Source organism: Aotus nancymaae, unplaced genomic scaffold (assembly GCF_030222135.1).
Source record: "Aotus nancymaae isolate 86718 unplaced genomic scaffold, 86718_ANA_hifiasm-v0.15.2.pri h1tg000014l, whole genome shotgun sequence".
Lineage (NCBI taxonomy): Eukaryota > Metazoa > Chordata > Mammalia > Primates > Aotidae > Aotus > Aotus nancymaae.
The window spans coordinates 118,316,745-118,338,498 of record NW_026988425.1 but is presented as its reverse complement, the minus strand read 5'-3'; the positions used below and the strand labels follow the sequence as shown (position 1 = coordinate 118,338,498).

The 21,754-nt window shown below is 50.0% G+C and overlaps 1 protein-coding gene across 1 annotated transcript in view; it reads left to right on the top strand.

Annotated features, from left to right (window-relative positions):
- The first annotated feature begins 5,069 nt into the window (after nt 1–5,069).
- The window catches only part of ST8SIA2 (ST8 alpha-N-acetyl-neuraminide alpha-2,8-sialyltransferase 2), an 87,199-nt gene continuing 70,514 nt past the window's right edge, over nt 5,070–21,754 (top strand). Inside the window, exon 1 of the mRNA XM_012438737.2 lies at nt 5,070–5,343. Within this exon, the coding sequence (XP_012294160.1) occupies nt 5,246–5,343 (98 nt within the window). The 5' untranslated portion in view covers nt 5,070–5,245. The remainder of the gene's footprint in view (nt 5,344–21,754) is intronic.

Below are 21,754 nucleotides of genomic sequence, written 5' to 3'. Positions count from 1 at the left end.
AGCCCTGGTGAGAATCATGAGTGGACATTCCTATTTGTTCTTCTCTGCTGTCTGGCACTCGACTTCACGCTTTGGTTCAATACTGCCTTGAGTCTCGACTGAAGAGTTTGCTAAAAATCCTAGCAAAAAAAAAAAAAAAATCATTGAACCATCCCCTCACCTGCTGCCATGTCCAGCTCACCATAGAGCTCATTCTCACACCTCTCCTAAGATCTCTTACTGATAATCTCATAAATATTTACGGCAATCGCCTCAGTACATTTCTTTTCTCTCCTTGGCTAAACAATAATTTTGTTATTTAAAAAAAGTTACAAATTGAATGCAAACGTGTCCTTGACTTTTCCATATTCTTACCACTCTGAGTCTGATTTTGAAGGGGAAAACATTGCTTTTGTGGAAGCACTCAACTTAGTGTAAATTTCTCAAGACAGACCAAGTTCTCTCATTTATTAGCAGTGCAGAAACACAATAGCCAATGAATCTATCCCGACTATGATATTCTACCTGTTAACATCACCCTCCCATCCTACCCATCCCCAACACATGCACACAGTTCCTCCTTCAGAGATGATGAAAAAGCAAGACCATTATAACTTTATAGCTATTTCACATTCTAAATGCTCTTGGAGCACGTTCAAAGGTGTCAGTTCAGAATTTTGGATGAGATTGTTATTTATTCTTAATTTTTTTTAAAAAAAAAGTCTGAATTGATTGAAAGAACTAGTTTTTTCCATGTGAAAAGATGAAAACAGAGATTTACAGTCTCACAAATGATGAAGGGTGCTCAGTGAGTGAAGATAGATTTGTTCCCAGAATCCTGACATGCCAGAACTAAGGGCTCACAGTCAGAATTTACAAAGATACCTGTTTAGAAATTTATTTAGAATTGTCCCAAGTGCAGAAGAGGCTGTTGGCCAATCCACTGTCCCACGTGTTACTGGAGCCAGGGTAGGAATTCGGCTTGAGACTCAGTTTCCTCAAATGTAAAAGGGAGGTAATGTTATCTATGTGAAAGGGTTGCCAGGATTAAACAAGAGAACTAGTCCGGGTCCGTGCCTTGCATTTGTGTGAGCTCACAAATGTTAGCTCCACTCCCCCTTGCTCCCTCCCCTGTCTGACTTGCCCCCATTTCCAGCCAGTCACTTGGACAAATTATCAATACAGACCTTACTATTCCCAAGAAGTGGCTCAGGTGAAAACTCTGCATCGCTGGGGTGAAGGAGGGAGTTTCGCCCTATGTCTAAATGGTAGATAAAGTTTTAGAGTTTCCACGAATTCAGGTTTTGGGTGGTTCCTCTTTCCTGAGGTTGCAGCTAGAAGGACAAACATGCCCTCAGCCAGTGTCACACAAAGAAGGGATGTCTGTGTGTGACCCTGTTGGGCTCCTTTGAGCTTCATGAAAAACCTCTTAGCCCTCCGTCTCTCATTACTACAAACTGCCCAGGGCCTTACCAGTTGCCTGAATAGCTTATATACTCAATTAATTTGAGTTAAAATGTTAATGGATGGTAATGACTTCTAATTTGTGACCACTCCTGCATTTTAACCCAAACATTCAATGACTTAGTCTACAGAAGTGATGACCGTGGGACCCTCTGGCTTCTTGGAAAATCCAAGGCAGAATAAGATACTTGCTTAAACAGAAAGGCAAGCAGGAGGGGAGGGGTCAGGGCGGCAGTTCACATCAGCAGACTGACATTCGCCGCCAATCTCATCATTCTTCCTTCTTCCGGATTCCAGAAACAAACTCATTTTTCAGAGGCAGCAACAGGTGGTGGATGTACACAGATCACTTGTTAAAGTAGCTGGCCTGAGTAGACCCAAGCCTGAGTGATCATAGACAGCAAGTATGCTATGGTCAATGATCACAAGGGTTTCCATCACCCTCCACGAAAAATCCCACTTCAGTGACTCTCATTGCAAGGACAGCGTCTACGCAACGAAGCTATCTCTACTTCCCAACAGATACACTTGAGAGACATTGCTTTGTGGGGCTGATTCCAGGGATTTCTCTAAATGGAATGGAACCATTCAACAAAAGGTTCCACTGTTTCCTCTTCATTCATATGACTCCTCCCTGGTGTGTGCAAAGGACGAAGACTGAGCCTGGGATGAGAACATGGGTCATCTAACAGGAAGTGGAAATAGATTTCTGCTGTAATCCTGGGTCACCGAACAGGAAATGGAAATAGACTCTGCTGTCATCGTGCTTGCAGCAAAGATGTTTACCTGACCTGGTGTATTTAGGATCACGGCAACACTGCCATGATGTTCTGCATGGTAAGAGTGTAGCAGGTAGAAAAGGAGAGGAGCAGAGAACAGAGGAGAGAGAGGCCAGCCAGTTTCTTCTTGGACTTTTGCATGATCTTATTAATCAATTATAAGTGAGCCAGGAGACCTTAGCTCTACTGTAGCTCAAATCCCCTATTGCAATTAGACACTTGAATGTCTGGTTTTTTTGAACAGTGAGCCACTAGAGGGCAGGAAACCCGAGATGTCTCTCTCCACCTGGTGTTTCCAGCCCCTAGCACAGAGCCCTACAAGGTAGGTTAAATATTCCTGCACGGGCCGGGCGCGGTGGCTCACGCCTGTAATCCCAGCACTTTGGGAGGCCGAGGCGGGTGGATCACGAGGTCAAGAGATTGAGACCATCCTGGTCAACATGGTGAAACCCCGTCTCTACTAAAAATACGAAAAATTAGCTGGGCATGGTGGCGCGTGCCTGTAATCCCAGCTACTCAGGAGGCTGAGGCAGGAAGAATTGCCTGAACCCAGGAGGCGGAGGTTGCCGTGAGCCGAGATCGCGCCATTGCACTCCAGCCTGGGTAACAAGAGTGAAACTCCGTCTCCAAAAAAAAAAAAAAAAAAAAAAAAAAATTCCTGCACGTTGGAGTGAATGGAGGAGCGATTCAAATATTGAGCAGCATACTGGGCGCACCCTGTTCTTTCCCCTCCCTATTCGGATATCTCAATCGTTCCTTTCAGAAAAACAAGGCAAAATGATGACCAAACCACCCTTCAAGCAAGACCTGGCATTTTGAAAGCCTGAAGTCCACATGATTAGACCACATGCCAGCCATACTGATGGGAAACCCCTCTTTTGACGTCTTGTCTCTGCCTGTGACAGGGAGAGTGATGTCCAACAGAGATCTCGACATCAGAAAGTCTCACCTCAAGAAGAATATGTGGTATTTCCGAGGTGCTTACTATAAAAGAGGCAGAGGTGCACTGACTTTGCCAAGGGCAGGGAAAGAAATGAAGCGCTGAGGTGGGAATTACTACATCCTTCCTCTGGGGAAAAGACACCTGCTCCTGGCCCTCCTTCAAGGAGGCCACGCGGAGCTCTCCCTGCCCCTGTGCTGCTTCCCTAATCTGCTCTCCAGGCAGGGTGATGACAGCTCCTCCTGCATGGAGAGCCTGTCCTGGCTTGCAGGGTCAACAAGTGCAGCAGCCCCCCTCTTGGAACCCTCCCTCCTGCCCCTCCTGACACACACAGAGGCAGAAGGGCTCTGGGCACAAGCGGTGCTCGCTCTGTCGCCCAGGCTAGAGTGAAGTGGCGGGATCTCGGCTCACTGCAACCTCTGTCTCCCAGGTTCAAGCGATCCTCCTATCTCAGCTTCCTGAGTTTCTGGGATTACGGGCTTACGCTACCACGCCCGGCTAATTTTTGTATTTTTAGTAGAGACGGGGTTTCACCATGTTGACCAGGCTGATCTCAAACTCCTGACCTTGTGATCCTCCCGACTCGGCCTCCCAAACTGCTGGGATTACATGAGTGAGCTAACACGCCTGGCCAAGTGGTGCTTTGGTGGAAATTCAAAGGCCCTCCTACATCCCCGGGGGGCGCCAAAAGGGACTTCGCTGCTGCCAGCCCCTCGACAAACTCCTCCGGTCCAGGAGACACAGCCAACCCGCCCCTCCCATTCATTGGGGTGTGGTTTTCAGCACTTAGGACATTCTATACAGCTTTTCCAACAGGACCCCTCCCTACACTCAAACCCCAAGGACCCTTTCATAAACCAGATGATTTCTGGAAAGTGATATTTCTTAATTTCAGGAATTGTTCCAATTAGTGCAACAACAACAAAAAAAGGCAATTATCTAATTCCAGTAAAACTTAATGGGGCCCCTCCCACCCCTGGCTAATGGTTGGTGCGAAATGTAATTTGACTTAAATTGTCTAAGGCTGTGGAAGTGTAAAATGTTCAGGAAGGGTGGGGGGCATTACCCCCTGTGGGAGCCATATTTTTCTAGGAGGCATTTTGATCAAGATAGGACTCCGGGGGTTATTGATTTGGGGGTTATTGAGAGTGTAAGAACTGGGGAGATGAAGGCCACGCGGCCCCAGTTCCGCGAGGGCGGAGGCAAAGCGGGGCGCTGAGTCTCCCAATGGGGTTCTAGTCCGGGGTTCTAGCCAGGATGGCACGACCTGGGGCAGCTTGGAGGGCTCTCTGGACCCAGTGTCGGGTCTGTAAGTGGAGACCCAGAGGAGCACCTGGGGGGAGTGGTTTCTCGAGGGCTAAGAGCCTCGCCCACAAACTGTAGTCGGCATCTGCACCGAAGTTGGCCTGTCTCGGATATTCCTTCTCTCCTCCCCTTCCCCCACCTCCCCGCCCAATTCATCAACTGCTGAAACATCTGCCTGGCTGAAACCGTCTTCTCGCCGCGCGCTGGGGGCCGTCGCCAGGTGTTGGTCTTTGTGTCGAGAAAACTTTGCGAGGAGGCCAGGGCGCTGGACAAAGAGCGGGCGAGGGAGGGTGTTTGCCAGCGGAGGGGTGCGCCGGGCGGTGCGAGCACTTCCCAGGAATCAGCTCCGGACCCGGTGGCACGCAGTGGCCGCAGCCCGGCCCTTCTAGGCCAGGAGTGGCAGCTCCAGGGAGCTGAATAAAGCCAGGCAGGAGAAACCCAGGCCAGCGCCTGGACGTTGGAGTTGGTGGGAGGAGGCGAGCAGAGGCGCGGAGCAAAGCTGTCAAACTGCGCGCGGAGCCGGGCGCGGGGCGGGGGAGGGGAGGGGACGGGAGGGAGGGGCGGGCGGGAGCCGGGAGGGAGCGAGCGGGCTCGCAGCGCCTGAGCAACCCCCGCCTGTCGCTGCCGCTGCCGCCGCCGGCCCGGACTCGCCCGGAGCGCAGGGTGTCTGTCTGCCCAGCTGCGTGCGGTGCGCCGAGGCTCCGGTGTCCACCGCTGCGCCCTCCAGCCCCTGCTGCTCGCGCCGGCCCGCGTGTGTCCCGGCGGACGCGAACCCACCATGCAGCTGCAGTTCCGGAGCTGGATGCTGGCCGCGCTCACGCTGCTCGTGGTCTTCCTCATCTTCGCAGACATCTCGGAGATCGAAGAAGAAATCGGGTAAATAGCTGCGCCCGGGCCCCTGCCTGGAGCCCCGGCGGGATCTCGCCCTCCTTCCGCACTCTCCACCGCCCGGACCCCTTTGTGTGCGCCGCGCCCCCCTGTAGCGCTGCTGTAGAGGCGGGGACGGTCTGCCTGAAGGTGGCGGGGACAGGGGCCCGGGACGGTTTGGGGCGCGGAGCCTGGGGGCGCGGCTGCCGCGGGGTGTCCCCGGGCGGGGTTCGCGGGAAGCCCCCAGCTGGCCCGTGTCGGGAAGCGGACTCGCCCACCCTACCCCCCCGCCTGGCACGTCCGAGCGCAGTGTCGCCGGGGTCGAGGGAGGGCGCCGGGGAGTGTCTCGGGCGGGCGGAGGGGCCGAGAGTGGAGGGAGGCAGGAGTTTCTTTGTCTCCGGCACGGCCGCTTTCTCGCCTTGGCAAAGTGGGCAGGGGGCGCGCGGGGATCTCTGAGGTGGGGGAGGGGTTCCCCGGGCCGGGGTGGAGGACTTGGGCTCTGCCCGGTCTCCGGGGAAGCGGAATGTCCCCTGCACAGACAGGCAGGCACGCGGGAGACCGGCGCAGGGGCTGGCATCACTAGAAAAGGGCTCGTATCGCCGGGCTGAGACCCTCGCGCTTGCCTGGCTTTGGGCGTCCAATGGAGCCACAGCAACCCCAGCGACCCTGGGTTCCTGTGCGCTCGCTGCGCGGAGACCCAGACATTTCGGGAAAGTCCATACCGCCGCCCGGTGGGCTTCTGGGCCCTCAGGCGGGCGATCCGGCCCTTTTTCCTCCCTACCTCGCCAGAGGTGGGGCGGGACCCTAGCCCAGACCCTCCCACCTCCAGACCTCCCGGAGCGCGCGTTTGAGGCGCGTTACGCACCCGGGGTGGGTCCGGGAGGCTGAGACTCGCGCCCCGCCCCGCAGCCTTCGGGGCTCGCCGGGCCGGGCCCCTCAGCGGAGCCTCCAAAGGGCAGTGGACTGCAGGTGGGGAGGAAGCCGGGGGTCTGAGGCCCGAGGAGAGCTTCCTGGCCCTGGGCAGTGGGGAAGGTGAGGTCTCGGAGAGGGCAGAAGGTCTCTTCCTCCTTGGGATTGGTGCCCGGCCGGGCGCTCTCCTCCAGTCCCGCGCCGCGTGCGCCCCGCCTTTGTCCCATGTGTGATTTCATTTGTTATCTGTGCTTGCTGAGGGTCCGCCACGCTGTCAGTCAGTCCCTCAAATGGGAGCTGCCAGTCCAGGGCCCAGGATGCCGAGGTCCCCAAGGACCAAAACTTGGGACAAGTGCCACTTCCTGTACTTTCTCCCCGCCTCTGCCCATCTCCCCGAATTCCTTCTGTGAACTCCACTGGGCTTCCTGAACCCCTCTCCCCGCCTCTTTCTCTCATTCTCGGTTTCGCCAAGAGCTCTGAAAACTTTCACAAACGCTGTGCAGTTAATACACAACGTGCCGCCATCTCCCACGGAGAGATAAACATGCCACTTTTCATAGTGTTCGCCTCAGAAACGTGGATCGGAAAGGAAATCGGGCAAGTTACGTCTTAGGGTGATGGAAGATGCGGTGAGAAGGGCCTTCCTCTGGGCTCTTCGGCTTCTTCCGGATGTGGGCTCTGCCTGGCCCGGATCGCTTGCTGACCTTTGCTGCTGTGAGAGGGAAGACCCGGCGCTGCCCATTGTTCTGCTGTAAAAACATAAGTGCTGTGCTCATCCAAGCACCCTAGGTCATTCATTCACTGAATTCTTACCAAATACCTTCCACATGCTGGGGACTTTTAATTTTTAAAATGCAATCAGGAGATCATTTTGCACATAACATTACACTTTCTTGCCAAATGCACCGAAGCCTGTGCTCCCCGCCATCAGGTTGTTCCCATATAAGTACACACCCCTGGGACCTGTTTCACTTGGGGGCTCCCTACTTCTTTTTATCCTGTCTCTGCTGGGTTGATCCTAGAGGGGAAAAAAAGTCAAACAAGTCCAATATGTCACCTCTTGTGCCGTCTTCCTTCCCTCTCTTGCCTCTCGCCCCAGGCTGACCACTGGCTTGACCAGTCCTGACCCAGGCCTGAGACACCCCCTCTCCCAGGCTGATGCAGCTGCCTTAGACCAACACTGCACGTGCCATTCCTGGGACGGGCACTCCAGCCCCACCCACAGTCAGCCCCACACGTTTAATCCTGAGGAATGGAGACATATTTTGGGATTCATCATGGCTGGAGGAGGAAAGACACGGGGCAGAGCATGGGAATCCCAGCAGCACCTTCTGTCTGCTTACAAGCGAAGGCTTTTATCTTTTCTTTTCTTTTTTTAAGACAGAATCTCACTCTGTTGCCCATGCTGGAGTGCAGTGGTGTATTCTCAGCTCACTGCAACCTCCACCTCCTGGGTTCAAGCAATTCTCCTATCTCTGCCCCCTGAGAAGCTGGGATTACAAGCACATGCCGTAACACCAGGCTAATTTTTGTATTTTTGTAGAGATGGAGTTTCACTATGTTGGCCAGGCTGGTCTCAAACTCCTGATCTCAGGTGATCTGCCCTCTTTGGTCTCCCAAAGTGTTGGGATTACAGGCGTGAGCCATCACGCCTGGTGCAAGTGAGATTTTAACACACAGCCACTAAATGCATTGTTGGAATTACCCCAACTTTGAGCAGCTGGGCTCTGCGCCTGATAAGAGCCCTGGCACAGTGGCCAGTGAGAGGCATCAAGAGGGCTCTGCCTTCCTCACCATATGCCTTCTTGGAGACCTAGAGTCATACTCAAGCACACGAGGCTGCTGCACCAGCCCTGCCCCTCTGTCCCCAACTTGCTCTGGACCTGTACCAGGGAGGATTACAGATGATCTCCAAGTGTCGGCCCCTGGGAGAAAGCGGTGGCTCTGTAAAAGGATGACTGTTTCTGGAAAGTAATGAACAGTGGGACCTTTTGATCTGTTAGGAAGGAAGGAAAGATGGAAGGAACCTCTTTTGGGGGTAACTTTTTCAAGGATTAAGGAATAAAAAAAGTGAAAGAAGAAAGTGAATTACATGGGCATTATCTGGAGGAACAAAACTGAGATTTGACTTTTCTGAAGCTCTTGATTCTGTTTCTTATAAAATGAGGCTTTTAATGTGGTGGTCTCAGAGGTCCTGTCCTGCCTGGAAAATTATACACCACAGAGTGAGGGGCAGGGCTTTCTTTGAGGGGAGTTTTCTGAGACACACATCTCTTTTCCTTAAGTGATTATTTTCAAAAGTTTCATTTCTGACTCGCTTGCTCTCATTCAGCTGGAGCTGAATAAGAAAACAAAATGTAGAAAGATAAGTTCTCTGCGAAGCAGCTAGAGAATCCTGCCTGGTAGCCAACTTGAATTCAAATTCCAAGTCAGAAATTGGGTGGGGCTTTGGTAAAACAGCTCCTGAGCAACTCATGCACCCTCCCAAGTTTTAGGTCCAATTCGACCAAGGTGCAACCTAAAATCTTCTGATTGATTGTTCCTTGGGCTTTAATCTGAGTGTAACTTCCACTAGGGGATCGTGAGGCACAGCTGTCTTGCCCACCATGGAGTCCATGGAACTTGGCACAGAGAAGGTATTCAGTGAACGAATAGTGGATGAATATCTTTCCTGAGTCTGGCACAGTGATGGGCACACACACAGCATCCTTGGGCAAGGTTGAAACTCACCCAGCTGGCTGGGAACAATGGCTCATTCCTGTAATCCCAGCACTTTGGGAGGCTGACGCAGGCAAATCACTTGCAGTCAGGAGTTCGAGACCAGACTGGCCAACATGGTGAAACCACATCTGTACTAAAAATACAAAAATAAGCCAGGCATGGTGGCTGGTGCCTGTAATCCCAGCTACTCTGGAGGCTGAGGCAGGAGAATCGCTTGAACCCTGGGAGGAAGAGGTTGCAGTGAGCCGAGATTGCGCCACTGCACTCCAGCCTGGGCCATAGAGCGAGACTCCATCTCAAAAAAATAAAAAAAGGAAGAAAGAAACTCACAGAACCTTGGGACAGGAAGAGAGCATAAGGCTTCCCCTATAGAAACCTTTCCTTTTTATCAATCAGGGTAAATTTGACGCTGAGAAGTAACATCATTCATCTGAGGTCACAGCCTGGCTGGTTAAGGGCAGTGCAAGCCTGCCCAAGTCCCTCTTTTGTAACCCAATGCCCTAATCCTCATATTAGTTCCTCTAACCATAAAGGAATTACAGAAATCTTGTTAAAGAGAAGGTGAATAACTAGTAATGATAACAATAGCAATTATGACAACGGGGAAGGTGATGATGGTGGTTAGCATTCGCTGAGTGCTTGCTAAGGGCCAAGAGCTATTCCAAGTGCTTTCTAGGCATTAACACAGTCCAGCCTGGTGGCAATCCAGTGGTCACCTACCAGTGGCACTGTTTGTAGAGCTCTGTGTGCCAGATGCCATGCTAACTGCTTTGAAGCATGTTCGCTGGATCCTCACCAGAACCCCCGGTTTATTGATGAAGCAGTATACCCTACGGATAAACGTGTGATCAAGCAGCTCTATGGAAGGCTGAAGCCCATGCATGCTCTCCACCATCATGCTAGACTGACTTGTCCTCTGAGTTATTTTTTTACCCTGAGCTAATATTAGGGAATACATCTGAAGACTAACTCATCCCCTGTGGTTCTTCTAAAGGCCCAGAGTTTTCCTCAGAGCCTGGTCTGGCCTTAGTAGTTTCTCCATCAGTCACTTAGAAATAGAGAAGGTGAATGAGGAGGACCGGAGGAGTCTGGGCACTTCTCCCTAAAATGTCCCTCTCGTGCAGATAGGCTCAGTGCCTTGCTGGAGGACAGAATGGCATTAAATGACAGACTTCCCAAACTGCTCTGCAAGCATGAAGCTCTCAGCTCTGTCAAAGGCTTTCCCAGCGCCTTCTGGTTACTACCAGAGGAATGTGGAGGGACTCAGCTGTGCTTCCAGCCTGTTACACAAGGTCACCTGCATGGGGATGGGTACTCCAGACACTCAGGTGGAGTCTGGGGCTAAAGTGACAGGAGAAGGGAAAGCTCCTGTCCCATTGCAAACCTGATTCTAATGTCAATGGAAGGAGCCTGCCTTGATGATACATGCTGTATGTTTGGGCATTTAGGTGTCTGGAGCAGGGGAGATAGTAAAGATATTTAACAGCTGGTCCCTCTCAGGCACCAACCTGTTAGAACGGACGTCTGACCCATCAGAACTGACGCCGTCCAGCACACCGTGGCCAGGGGTCCTAGTGCACTCCAGCCAAACACCAGGCCCTGTCTGAGAAAACACTAGACAAGGAGAGCTGAGCTCTGATCATCAGCCACGACGAGATCTGTGAGCAGGCAGCAACTACTGCCGACAGCCGAGAGCGAGGTGAGGTGAGGTACCTGTTTAGTGGATGAGCGCACGTGGATGGAAAAGAAAATGACCTTGAGCAGTTGCAGTCCAGGCACTCTGTAAGGAGCACACATGTTTGCTTAAGACGATGATGCCATTTTTTTTTAAGCCCATTCTTCTCCGTAGTCCTGGTGTACTTCCCTGAAGTACAAGCACGATTGGGAGTTAAAACAGGAGAGAAAGAAGGTATGGTTTTAACTCACTTGCTCCAAGTCCTTGTTGCCAACCGTTCCAAGCATCGAATTTAAATTGTAAATAGATATCCATCTTAGAAACCAATTCGCCACTCAGGGCCTCTTCCCCCTGGAAGGCAGGTTGCTAGGTTTTAAACATGTTTTCGGTTTTACAAATTGGAAATGTCGTAGATTGCAAATTATAAATACTTCAAGAGAGAGGGGATGCTAGAAAGGTTCCCGTTGCTTTTAGCAGGGCGTGCAAAGCAGCGCAGCATCTGGCTGGGCTACAGTCATTTGTATTGCTTACAGGTTCCTGAAATGGCCTAGGATTTCATACCTCTGTGCCTTTGCACATGCCGCTCCTGCTCTGTGGAGTGCCCTCCTTGCACACACACCGTCCTTCCTGCTGTTGCTCTGCTCCTCCCAGGCTTTCCTTTCTCTCACTGCTCTGTCTCCTCCTTCCAGGCTAAGGTCTGGTATCTCCTAGACGCCGTCCCCTCCTGGGACATCTGGTTGGCTGCCCCTCCTGTGCACACCCTTGGCACGCCATCATGTAGCACCCCATGGAGATACACTTCACAGTTATGTTTATTTTATCCTTTATCCCCAGCCCGGTGATAAGTATATGGTTTAGTAAATGAAGCCCATAACGTATTTTCTGAATGAACAAACTCTGACCGAGGATATGGCAAAAATAAGCATTCAGCCTCTCGGCTCCCAAAAGTACATACTATTCTAACAACAAATAAAAACCCTCCACTTGATCTGGAAGCCCCAGCTTTTCCTATGTATCCAGCACGGAAGGCACAGCCTGGTGAAGAGCACAATCTGGCTGTGACGTTATTCACCATTGCAGCGTGTTTGGGGCCAATGGAAATAAAAGCCCCTTTCTAATTTGTAAAAGCAGGGGATCCAGTGGTGTTTGTCCACTGCCAGTTTAGACAAAAAGCAAAGAGCCAGAGCCCAGCTGCCAAGCCTCTGCCGGCTGTTGGTTCTCCAGAGGGCCCTTTCCAGCCCTCCACTGCCCACAGCGCTACTGAGGCTGCCCCTCACCCACCCTGCCTGGAAGGACAGCCAGCCCTGTCTGAGGCACTGAGCGCAGACCAGGAATGCAGGGCCAGCTGTTTCCTTGCAAAAGCTGGTCCCCAAGTAGGATGCTGGAAGCTTAGCCTAAGAGACGTTGACAAAGTAAGAAATGTGAGGTCAGCTCGGGAGGTGCCATCTCAAAGATTCTCCTTATGAAGGTCAAGACTTGGGGCAGCTGTGTGGATCCTAGATAAGGTCAGAAGCCTCATCTCTCCCTCAGCTGTCTCAAGCAGAAATGAGTTAGAGACAGATGGGAGGACATAGTGAAAATGACTAGCAGAGGGACAGGAACAGGAAGGCCACCAGCTGTGTGAGTCAGGTGGCTGTCTCCTGCCAGGGCATGGGGACAGGCTCATCTTCCGAAGAGGGACCCCGGGGTGAGGCACTGTCCCCTGTGGCTGGCTGGCTGGCTGGCTGCCCTGGGCTTGCTGACCATCTCTCCAGAGCTGCTGCTGGTCCCTAAGCATTGAGATTAGTCACTCTCCTGGGTGGCATCTGGGCTGGTTTTAAATTCTCCCTAGTCTCCTGCAATTCATCATCCGGCTAGGAAGCTGCCCCATGTCCTGACAGGACCTGTCTGTCCCCGTGTTTTCTCAGCTTGGGCTGAGAAAACGAATGCAAGGAGGGACCGGCTTCAAGTGGGGAGAGCAGTGGCCCCCACACGACATGAGTCTGTATCACACGTTGGCAGCCAAGGTTCCTCCGGATGGTTTCAAGCACTTGGGATCCCAACTCACTCCCCTGGGAAATCCGGCGTCCCACCTTGCTGTGTGGGTGTGCGGCTGACTTCCCAAACTGCTCCGCAAGCATGAAGCTCTCAGCCCTGTCAAAGGGTTTCCCAGTGCCTTTTTGTTATTACCAGAGGAACGCAGAGGGACTCAGCTCTGCTTCCTGGACCTTTTTAAGGTTCCAGGCAACAATTCCTCCTCCAGCTTCTTAGTTGTTGGGGAAGGATGAAAGGACCCCTAGGTCAGTGGTTCCTAAATGGTGATCCACAAATGGGTGGTGATCTCAAAGGAGACAGAAAAGAAATTAAAAAAAAAAAAGCACAATCCAGCCACGATGATTAATAGTCTCAAGTTGCCAGCTGCCATTGCCTGAAAGAACTCTTCTATATTCTGAGATATTTGTTTATCCTTTGGGATACTAGGATGTCCTTTCTTTCATGAAAGAGGGTGATGGTAGTTATTCTCCCTTGGCTGAAGAGGTCGGTAACCTCATGAATCCCCAACCCCAATGTTTTGGAAATACTATGGGTCCTTGAAATCTGATAGTCTGGAGTCCACAAGGTACTCTGACAAGCTTGCTTCAGGAAATAGCCTCACTCCTCACATATTTTCTTCCCCATGGAGGCTAATGCCAGCAGAGAATAACAACAAAGTCATTTTTTGTCAAAATGGTTTTCTAAACACTTATCTCCATTCACATCTGTAACTCTCACAATAGAAGGAGGTGTGTGTTATTATCACCTCCCTTTTACAGATTAGGAAACTGAGGCACAGAGCAGTTAAATAACACAGCTAGTAAGGTGCACAGCTAGCATTTGAACCCAGGCTCCAGGGAACAAGGAGAAATCTCCAAAAATGATGTCCTAAATGACGTCCAGTGGGGAAGAGATGCATGCTCATATTTTCAAGGAATAAGCCTTGGAAACGCAAAGGTCTGTGGGAGAGAGAACCCTGGGATGCAGCGATGCTGAAGGAAACTTGAGGAACAGCATGTTGGATCCCAGGCCATAATGGGGCATGGCAGCCAAAAAGATCACTACGATTTAGCGTTGCCAGCTCCAGAACACCTTAATGCGGAAGGAGGGCTGGGGCACACGGCTCTGCCTCCACCTCCCCTCTTTTCCTCTCCTCTCACAGCAGCGTCCCCCCACAGAGTCTCATCTAAATGGCTCCAGAGTGCAGCATTTGTATGACCATCTCATTACCAGACAGAGATAGACACACTGAGAGAGAAGAGAAAAACAACACAAATGATTATGGCCTGGAAGAATTTCTTTCTAGGGGAAGACAGAAGGGTTGATGCTGTCAGTTTCCCCAGGTCAAGAGAGCCTGACAAGGGAGGGAGGGGTCAGGCTTCATGCAAGGAGCTAGCACATCCCAGAAAGCTCCCTTTCCTACGGTAACCGCATTCTGCTGACAGCTCACATGCGTCACCTCACTCAACCTTCCCTAGTACCCTGTTAGCCCATTTGCAGATGAGGAAATGGAGACTCAGAGAGGTCCCAGGACTTGCTAAGGTCACACAGCTAGGAAACACAGAGCTGGGATTCTACCCAGGTTTGCCTGACTCCATGGTCCTTCTGGTCTTAGCCACTTTTTTATACTGAGGTTACCTGGCTGCTCACCCCCATCCCTCCTCCCTTCTGCCCCAGGCCTCTTATACTCTGTCCCATTTTCTGTACCATGCAGACAGTTTGCACAGAGATTCTGGAAACTTTTGAGACTATAGAAAAGACTCATCAATGTCAGACAGCTTCACGAACACAATGGCATCTGTCACCATTGAGCACAACACTTCGGTGGAGGCTGCGGGAGAGGCAGACACACCTGGGCTCTACCCAGGGAGGTATGAGCGCTTGTCACTGGGCTTCCCCAGCTCTAATTTTGAAAGCAAGAATATCAGCTGCACACGGAGGAGTGATACCCTGGGTTAATTCACACCTTCTTGGTAAATGCCAGAGTAGCTTAAATAATGAAGGCAGGAGGCATACCGTATCTGGGAAAGTGAGTTAGTAAATTGATAGGGCAGGTGACTTTTGTTTGCTATTTTCCTGTAAAGGCCCTCCTACTCCATCTCTTGAGGTTCCCAACACTTTGGATTTGACTTTAGGTGGACTCTGGATGATGCCCAGGTTGTACCCTGATCAAACCATTTAGTTCCCAGGAGAAGAAAAGAGAAGGGCAAGAGAGAAACTCCCTGTGGCATTCTGTCCTGGCCTGGGCAGGGAGCCTCTTAGGCCAGCTGGACACAAGGGCAGCAACGTGCTGAGAGATGCCAAAGGAAGACCCATGATGGCCCAGCCTCAGTGGTAAAGCCAGTTAAGTCTCCACAGGCCCTTCCCCAACCTGCCAGAACTGCCCACCATAGCTGTAACCTCCAGCAGAGCAACAGAATGACTCACTTAGGTATTCACCACACAGCTCTCCCTGCGCACAACTTGGGGCCCTACTTTTATCTAAAAGGACTGACACGTTCTTGCCAGAGCTGGACTCATGGCATATGATTCAGGACATTGGGCCGTACCTTTGGAACACCTGGGAGCTACTATTGGAAGATTAAGGCGCTAGTCTCCAGTGGAACACTTATTCCCTGTGTGACCTCAGGCAAGTGACCTCACCTTTCTGAGTCTCAGTTTCCTAATCTGTATAATGGGGTTAATAATACCCAACTCACAGTGTTCTGGATTAAATAAAACACAAATGGTGGGAATGTAAAATGATACATGGAAAACAGTATGATGGTTCCTAAAAAAATTTGACATAGAATTACCATATGATCCAGCAATTCCACTTCTGGGTATGTATTTAAAAGAATTGAAAGCAAGGGCCGGGTGTGGTGGCTCATGCCTGTACTTTGGGAGGCCGAAGTGGGCGGATCACCTGAGGTCAGGAGTTTGAGACCAGCCTGGCCAATGTGGTGAAACTCTGTCTCTACTAAAAATACAAAAAAAAAAAAATTAGCCAGGCATAGTGGCGCACGCCTGTAGTCTCTCAGCTACTTGGGAGGCAGAGGCAGGAAAATCGCTTGAACCCGGGAGGTAGAGATTGCAAGGAGCTGAGATTGCCCCACTGCACTACAGCCTGTGTAACAGAGTAAGACTCTGACTCAAAAAAAAAGAATTAAAAGCGGGGATTCAAACAGATATTTGTACACCTATGTTCATAGTAGCCTTATTCACAGTAGCTAAAAAAAAGAAGCAAGTCAGGTGTCCATCCATGGGTAAATGAATAAACAAAATATGGTAGGGTGACTCCCACCTGTAATCCCAGCTCTTAGGGAAGCAGAGGCTGGAGGATAGCTTGAGCCCAGGAGTTTGGACCTGCCTGGGCAATATAGTGAGACCCTGTTTCTTAAAAAACAAAACAGGTATATACATACAGTGGAATATTATTCAGCCTTAAAAAGGGAGGAAATTCTGACACAAGCTATAACATGGAGAAACCTTCAGAACATTGTGCTAAGTGAAATAAGCCAGTGGCAAAAGGACAAATACTGTATGGTTCCACTTATAGGAGGCATCTAGAATGGTTAAACTGATAGAAACAGAAAACAGGATGGTGGTTGCCAGGGACTGGGGACGGGGAAGGGGCATGTGTTCAGTGGGTATAAAGTTTCAGTTCTGCAAGATGAAAAGAGCTCAGCAGACGGATGGTGATGATAGCTGCAGAATAATATGAATGTCTCAATGCCACCGAACCCTACACTTAAAAATAGTTAAGATGCTAAATTGTATGTTGCATGTATTTTACCACAATTGAAATACACACGAGCGTAAGCAGCCAGAAGAGTTCCTAGCAGGTGCTCGAGACACACGGACTTATTTTAAGAGCACTTAAACAAAGCAGTATCAGTGTGAGTATTATTTAATTTTAAAAATAATACAGGGCCAAAAAGCAGATACAAAGGAAATGGAGAGAGAAAAGGGGAGAGGTGTGGCTATAGACACAGAATTAGAAAAATACAAATCATCACTTGGTTGTATGTTTGGATGCTGAAGCTGGAGGCGGCCCAAATACCCAACATCTGGGATTTAGGATTGTAGGAAGTGCAAGCATACTTTTGTGTGGCCACTCAATTCTTGTGGGCCGGCTGTCCATCTAAGTTCAGTGATGGGTCTGTAACGTTTCACCAAAGCCTAAGATGCAAGGAGGGCCCAGAGTGATGGGGGAGGGAGGCCAAGAGAGCCCAGAGCCCCCTCCCTCCCAGACTCGGCTTCTGGAAGTCCCTTTCTTTACCACCGGCCTAGGGGTGGCCTCTAAATGGTGTTTTTGGCTCAAGGGTGAACCTGAAAAGAAACAAGTCCAAGATACTGATCCAAGGCTTGGCTCCTGCTGAGCTGGGATGAGGTAGAGCACAGCTGGCTCTTCCTTTTTAGGCTCAAGCCCCACAATTCCTGTAATACCACAGGAATGAGCAAGTAAGGTAGATTCCAGGAGGCTAGAGATGCCAAAGCCAATTCTCAGACTTGAGAGAGGATCACGATCACCTTGAGGGCTTGTTAAAAACAGATCGCGGGACACGGCCCAGAGTTTCTGTTTCCGCAGGCCTGGGGCGGGGCCTGAGAATTTGCATCTCTAACAAGTTCTAGGTGATGCCGACACTGCTGGCCCATCTCAGGACCACACTTTGAGAACCACAGCCTTGTCACTCAGTGTGGTCCTCAGACCAGGAACATGGATATCACCTGGATGTGTGGGAGAAATGTAGCATCTCAGGCCCTACACCAGCCCTAGACCTGCCGAGTCGGAATCTGCTCAGTAACAAGCCCCCGGTGAATCGTATGCACACTCTGCTGGGGGAGTGACTGGTTTCCCTGACTTCTGCAGAGCCCCAGCCCTAAGCAGTGACCTTGGCCCATCACACCAGGGAAAGCCTGTCTGTGTAGCTCCCCTGCCCATCACAGAGTCAGCCTAGAGTGATCACCAAATGGATGTCAGAAAAATGAATAATGACTCTTGGCCAGGCACAGCGACTCATGCCTGTAATCCCAGCACTTTGGGAGGCAGAAGTGGACAGATCACTTGAGCCCAGGAGTTCGAGACCAGTCTGGGCAACATGGCAAAACCCCATCTCTATAGAAATACAAAAATCAGCTAGGTATGGTGGTATGTGCCCTGTAATCCCAGCTACTCAGGAGGTTGAAGCAGGAGAATTACTTGAACCCAGTAGGTGGAGGTTGCAGTGAGTCTAGATGTCACCATTGCACTCAAGCCTGGGCATCAAAATGAAACCCTGTCTCAAAAAAAAAAAAAAAAAAAGGCCAGGAGTGGTGGCTCATGCCTATAATCCTAGCACTTTGGGAGGCCAAGGTGGGTCAATCACTTGAGGTCAGGCGTTCTAGACCAGCCTGACCAACAAGGTGAAACCCAGTCTCTACTAAAAATACAAAAATTAGCCAGGCATGGTGGCAGGCGCTGTAGTCCCAGCTACTCAGGAGGCTGAGACAGGAGAATTGCTTGAACCCAGGAAGTGGAAGTTGCAGTGAGCTGAGATCATGCCACTGCATTCTAGCCTGGGCAACTGATCTCAAAAAAAGAAAGAAAGAAAAATGAGTAATGATTCTTATGACAGCCACTCGTTGGATTCCTGAGTGTATGCCAGGAGCTTTTTATACATTGTTTCACACATTTATTATAAAACCCCTGAAAAACCCATTTTATGGACAGGTAAGCTGAGTCTCAGGCAGAGTGACTGCTTAGGACATAGAAAAAGAACTTAAACTGTATGGCGATCCAGCTGGCTGTATTTCTAGGTGCCAGGGCTTTATCTATTAGCCTACTTCTCTTCCTTTGTCCTCCCCAGTGAGGCCCAAGGTGGAAGATGAGAGGAGAAATCTCAGCACAGGGTTGAAGTGATTCCTTACATGAGTCCAAGGAGGATACAGTGTGTCCAGAAACAGGCTGGACCCAGCGCTGGAGCACTTGAAGGAAATTTCTGGAGAAGCTGGACAGCAAGGCATTCATCGGCTGTGTCATTAAGCCCTCTAATGAGCTTGGCTGGGATGGGATCATTCACACAGCAAAGGGCCCCACTTCACAGTTGGCTCACACAACCAAAGTTCCCTAGAGTTCTGGGGGTTCCTGAGTGGATCTGGTGGCCTGCCCAGCCTGCAGGGCAGTTCCAAACTCCACTCTCAGTTATATAAAGCAAAGAAATGGAGAGGGGAGGCCTCTCCGGGTGATGGAAGGCAAGTCTAAGGGAGCCTTTTAAAACCAATCTGCTCTTCCAGATAAAGAAAGCCTCCAAGCAGGCTGGAAGCCAAGAATTTAATTGTATTTATTTTTGCCATTCCCCTCCATTTAGGGCAAGGGATATTGGTATTCTATTTATGGTAGTGGTATAAAGATTCCTTTTGTGATAAATTCATTTAAGTTTTTAAGTGAGTCAATTTAAAGGAAAGTATTAAGTCAATAAAGTTCGGTTAGCAAAACGCATGAAGGTAGACCCAGAAAATGTGTGAAGTTTATGCAATGACGTGCCAGCCTTTCTTCTTCCCCATAGCCATGATCTGCCCTGGATGGCAGCTAACTCATGACAACTCCTTGCAAAACTTCAGAGTGAGTGAGTTAATCCTTCAGAAAGTACCTACTTACAGAAACCATTTATCACTGTGTCTGGAAACGGCCCAGCATACAACAAAAGAATCACCCTTGAATAAAACAACCTTATGAATGATTGAAAGTGTCCACTAACCCTCCTCCAACAGAGGGTGGTCCTACGAAGAGGAGAAGATGCCTCAGACCCAAGAAGACCTTTCATCCCTGCAACACCACTAGATTAGACCCTCATCTCACCGTCCTCTGAAGCTCCCTGCCTCTCTCTGGCATGTATCTACACCCCGTGTTTGTGGCATGGTTTCTTTCCTGCTTGTTAGGCTGTAGCTCCTTGAAGGCTAGGACCATTTCAGATGTGTGCGCCATTGTATCATTGTACTTCCAGTTCCTGCTACAGTGCCTGGTAGACAGTAGGAGCTCTTTTGGAGAAAGAAGGAAAGGAAGGAAGGAAGAGATGAAGGGAAGGGAATAAGTTCCTTGAGGGAGGCTGAGATAGGCCCCAGTCACTGATATTCTGGGGTCACTTACATATTTCTATGACCAAAGGAGAAAAAATGTGGTAGGGGCTGTGTTAGCTCCCTGCACAACTGTCTGATCTGAAATCCATTGACTGCTGTCTTATTTTTATTTTTATTGAGACAGAGTCTCGCTCTGTTGCCCAGGCTGGAGTGCAATGGGACAATCTCAGCTCACTGTAACCTCCACCTCCTGGGTTCAAGCAATTCTCCTGCCTCAGCCTCCTGAATAGCTGGGATTACAGGCATACGCCATCACACCCAGCAAATTTTTATGTATTTAGTAGACACAGAATTTCATCATGTTGGTCAGGTTGGGTCACGAACTCCTGACCTTGTGATCCACCCGCCTTGGCCTCCCAAAGTGCTGGGATTACAGGCATGAGCCACCATGCCTGGCTGAGTTCTGTCGTATTTATAGATGACAACCACTTTCATTTTTGGCCCCATTCCATGAAGAAAGACCAGCCCACAGTTTAAGTAAGTATTCCTAACAGGCTAATCCACAGTTCTATATGGGCTCTGAGGCCTCGTGCACAGAAGCCAGAGGACTGGAGGGATGTATCCAGAATTGGGAATCAGGCGAGCTGGCTCCAGGCAGGCTGAGATCAAGCTGATAACAAGGAGATTAATAAGGCCTGCAACCTCCTCAGTCTTGTATTAGGGAGGAGGGTTTTCAAATCAATGTTGGTCTCGCTGGCTTAATGGTACCTAATCTTACCTTTTGAAGCTCACGCATTTGAGAGTTGAGATCAATTGAGATAAAATAAAGTAAAATGTGTTGACTTTGGGATTTTTAGTCTTCATCAGAGTCCCATTGTATAGTGTTGTTTTTATTTTCTGTCTTGGAAATAGTCAGAGATTAGCCGCTGGAGAGGGTTATTCTGCCTGGACCAGGTGGTCTATTTGCTTTTGTTCTGCTTTTTTTCATTTTCCACTCAATGATTCCTCATAGGGAAGGGCCCATTTATTTCCTGTTCATCTCTGTATAGCCAGTGCATGACACCTGGCAAATGTTCAGTAACTATTTCTCAAATGCAGCATTGTAGCGTCACCAGCACAGACCTCGTGCCATGAGCCAGCCTGCTGGAAAAGCCAATCTGCTCCAGATTAGGTGCAAAAACAGCAGCCTTATAAGGCACTCACAGTCCTTGTACCTGGATCCTGTGACGGTTGCCATGAGCTCTGTGCAGTCACTGCAAAGCTGTGTGTGAGCAAAATGCATCCCATCCATTCTACAGGTGCTTACGAGCCCTGTGCTTGTAAGAGAAGGGGCTCATGGAGTTTGTGATCTGGTGGGGAGAGAGTTGTGTGATGATGAGGAATGTGTCTGGAGGTGAGAGTCTGGGGGTCTGGGCTTTGTTGTGGATTTGCCGCCACCAGGCCATTGCCCTAAGGGCAGGCCCTAACCTCTTTGGGGCTCAGTTTCCCCATTTGTAAAAAGTGGCTTCAACAAACCCACAGGTCTTCTGTTGCTCTAAAGCAACAGAACCGGACAGCTGTCTCAAGTTTTCCTGTGGAGTAGAGTTCAGCCTCACTAGAAATAGCAAATCCTTTTGCTGCTATGCCTCTGAATTCCTTGCCCTGAAATTTTAGAAGGGCAATAAATAGGTGTTGGTCTATTTTCACCTCCCACCTGCTCTACATTAAAAGGAAAAGGAAGCCGCTACAGGGCAAGAGGAAGATAAGCTAATATACTGGGTATCTGCTCTTTGCCAGGCACTGCATTTGACATTTTCACATCTCATTGGAACCTCCTGATAAACTGGCAGGATGGGGAGCAAGGGCACTGCCATTGCTGCACCCCTCAGTCCCACATGGAGAACGATTGCATGACAGCAGGATTGCTCTCCCATCAAATGACGTCCTGTATGCCAAGTGTTAGAAAAGCACATGAATGCATGTAACGGGATGTGGAAAAGCTACTTTCAAGCATAGATTTGGTGGTTTTGGAAGCCTTCTTCACTTAGCTATCAGGAAAATTCATTTACCAACAAACATCGTATG